Genomic DNA, 2,131 nt, shown 5'->3' with positions numbered 1-2,131 from the left:
TTGGATGTAGTCTAGGAAATGTGGCTGAGTCAGTGATGGGGGTTGGATGTAGTCTAGGAAATGTGGCTGAGTCAGTGATGGGGGTTGGATGTAGTCTAGGAATGTGGCTGAGTCAGTGATGGGGGGTTGGATGTAGTCGAGGAAATGTGGCTGAGTCAGTGATGGGGGTTGGATGTAGTCTAGGAAAATGTGGCTGAGTCAGTGATGGGGGTTGGATGTAGTCTAGGAAATGTGGCTGAGTCAGTGATGGGGGTTGGATGTAGTCTAGGAAATGTGGCTGAGTCAGTGATGGGGGTTGGATGTAGTCTAGGAAATGTGGCTGAGTCAGTGATGGGGGTTGGATGTCGTCTAGGAAATGTGGCTGAGTCAGTGATGGGGGTTGGATGTCGTCTAGGAAATGTGGCTGAGTCAGTGATGGGGGTTGGATGTCGTCTAGGAAATGTGGCTGAGTCAGTGATGGGGGTTGGATGTCGTCTAGGAAATGTGGCTGAGTCAGTGATGGGGGTTGGATGTAGTCTAGGAAATGTGGCTGAGTCAGTGATGGGGGTTGGATGTAGTCTAGGAAATGTGGCTGAGTCAGTGATGGGGGTTGGATGTAGTCTAGGAAAGGTGGCTGAGTCAGTGATGGGGGTTGGATGTAGTCTAGGAAATGTGGCTGAGTCAGTGATAGGGGTTGGATGTAGTCTAGGAAATGTGGCTGAGTCAGTGATGGGGGTTGGATGTAGTCTAGGAAATGTGGCTGAGTCAGTGATGGGGGTTGGATGTCGTCTAAGAAATGTGGCTGAGTCAGTGATGGGGTTGGATGTCGTCTAGGAAATGTGGCTGAGTCAGTGATGGGGGTTGGATGTAGTCTAGGAAATGTGGCTGAGTCAGTGATGGGGTTGGATGTAGTCTAGGAAATGTGGCTGAGTCAGTGATGGGGGTTGGATGTAGTCAAGGAAATGTGGCTGAGTCAGTGATGGGGGTTGGATGTCGTCTAGGAAATGTGGCTGAGTCAGTGATGGGGGTTGGATGTAGTCTAGGAAATGTGGCTGAGTCAGTGATGGGGGTTGGATGTAGTCTAGGAAATGTGGCTGAGTCAGTGATGGGGGTTGGATGTAGTCTAGGAAATGTGGCTGAGTCAGTGATGGGGGTTGGATGTAGTCTAGGAAATGTGGCTGAGTCAGTGATGGGGGTTGGATGTAGTCTAGGAAATGTGGCTGAGTCAGTGATGGGGGTTGGATGTAGTCTAGGAAATGTGGCTGAGTCAGTGATGGGGGTTGGATGTAGTCTAGGAAATGTGGCTGAGTCAGTGATGGGGGTTGGATGTAGTCTAGGAAATGTGGCTGAGTCCGTGATGGGGGTTGGATGTAGTCTAGGAAATGTGGCTGGGTCAGTGATGGGGGTTGTAGACTGACAATGTTATTTAAGGTTGCACTTCATAATTAATTCTTCTATCGATACATGTAGACCATTAACTGAAGTGTACCCACAAGCAGTACTTTGTGTACTACATCATCAAAAATGGCATCTTTTTTTTATCTATCGCTTACCGGTAATAAAACAAACAATTAAAATGTGCAAACAAAATCAAATTATTGAAAAAGGAGCAGTTTGGCTTATTAAGGTAATTTAAATTGAGAACTCCTTTAAGGACAACAGAGTTAGTTTTCAACAGCTAGGCAGATTTTTATAATGATTAAAGAGAATATTAACAAATGTAACAAGTTACTGGGGTTAAGCTGAGTATTCTTTTGACAACAAGTCAAGACTAATACTGCATGTTGATGTGTTGTTTAGGGCAAATTAATACTTGATGACTGGCATCTCAAATAACTACAGATCAATGAGTTTGTGTGAAGTGGCCCAACCATTGCTATACTGCCACACTGTCCAGTCATTGATCCTGTATCTTAGACCACAGCAATGTATATATACAGCTGATAAAAACTCCTTTTCTACTTCTAGTCAGTATTTCTCAAAGGATGATGAAAACATCTTTCAGAAGATAGGAAGAATTAATTGGAGTGCCTTAATTCAGGATTGACAACCCACATAGATATGTAAGTGTTTAGTTTGTGTACAGTTCAGTCCTGTTAATGTTTCTGAAGGAAAGCCATCTGCATGGTCAACACTGTAAATTATATTTTAT

At 44.6% G+C, this 2,131-nt stretch overlaps 1 protein-coding gene across 1 annotated transcript; it reads right to left on the bottom strand.

The window, feature by feature from the left end:
- Window positions 1–869: 869 nt before the first annotated feature.
- Window positions 870–1,762, bottom strand: LOC117316977 (proline-rich protein 3-like). The gene is made up of 2 exons (XM_033871756.1): window positions 1,758–1,762; window positions 870–1,392 (listed from the first exon to the last, which is right to left on the bottom strand). The coding sequence occupies exons 1-2, from the start codon at window positions 1,760–1,762 to the stop codon at window positions 870–872; spliced, it is 528 nt and encodes a 175-aa protein (XP_033727647.1).
- Between the last annotated feature and the right edge of the window lie 369 nt (window positions 1,763–2,131).

This window comes from Pecten maximus, chromosome 18, assembly GCF_902652985.1.
Source record: "Pecten maximus chromosome 18, xPecMax1.1, whole genome shotgun sequence".
Lineage (NCBI taxonomy): Eukaryota > Metazoa > Mollusca > Bivalvia > Pectinida > Pectinidae > Pecten > Pecten maximus.
The sequence above is the reverse complement of the archived record's forward strand: the minus strand, read 5'-3'. Positions and strand labels throughout refer to the sequence as shown.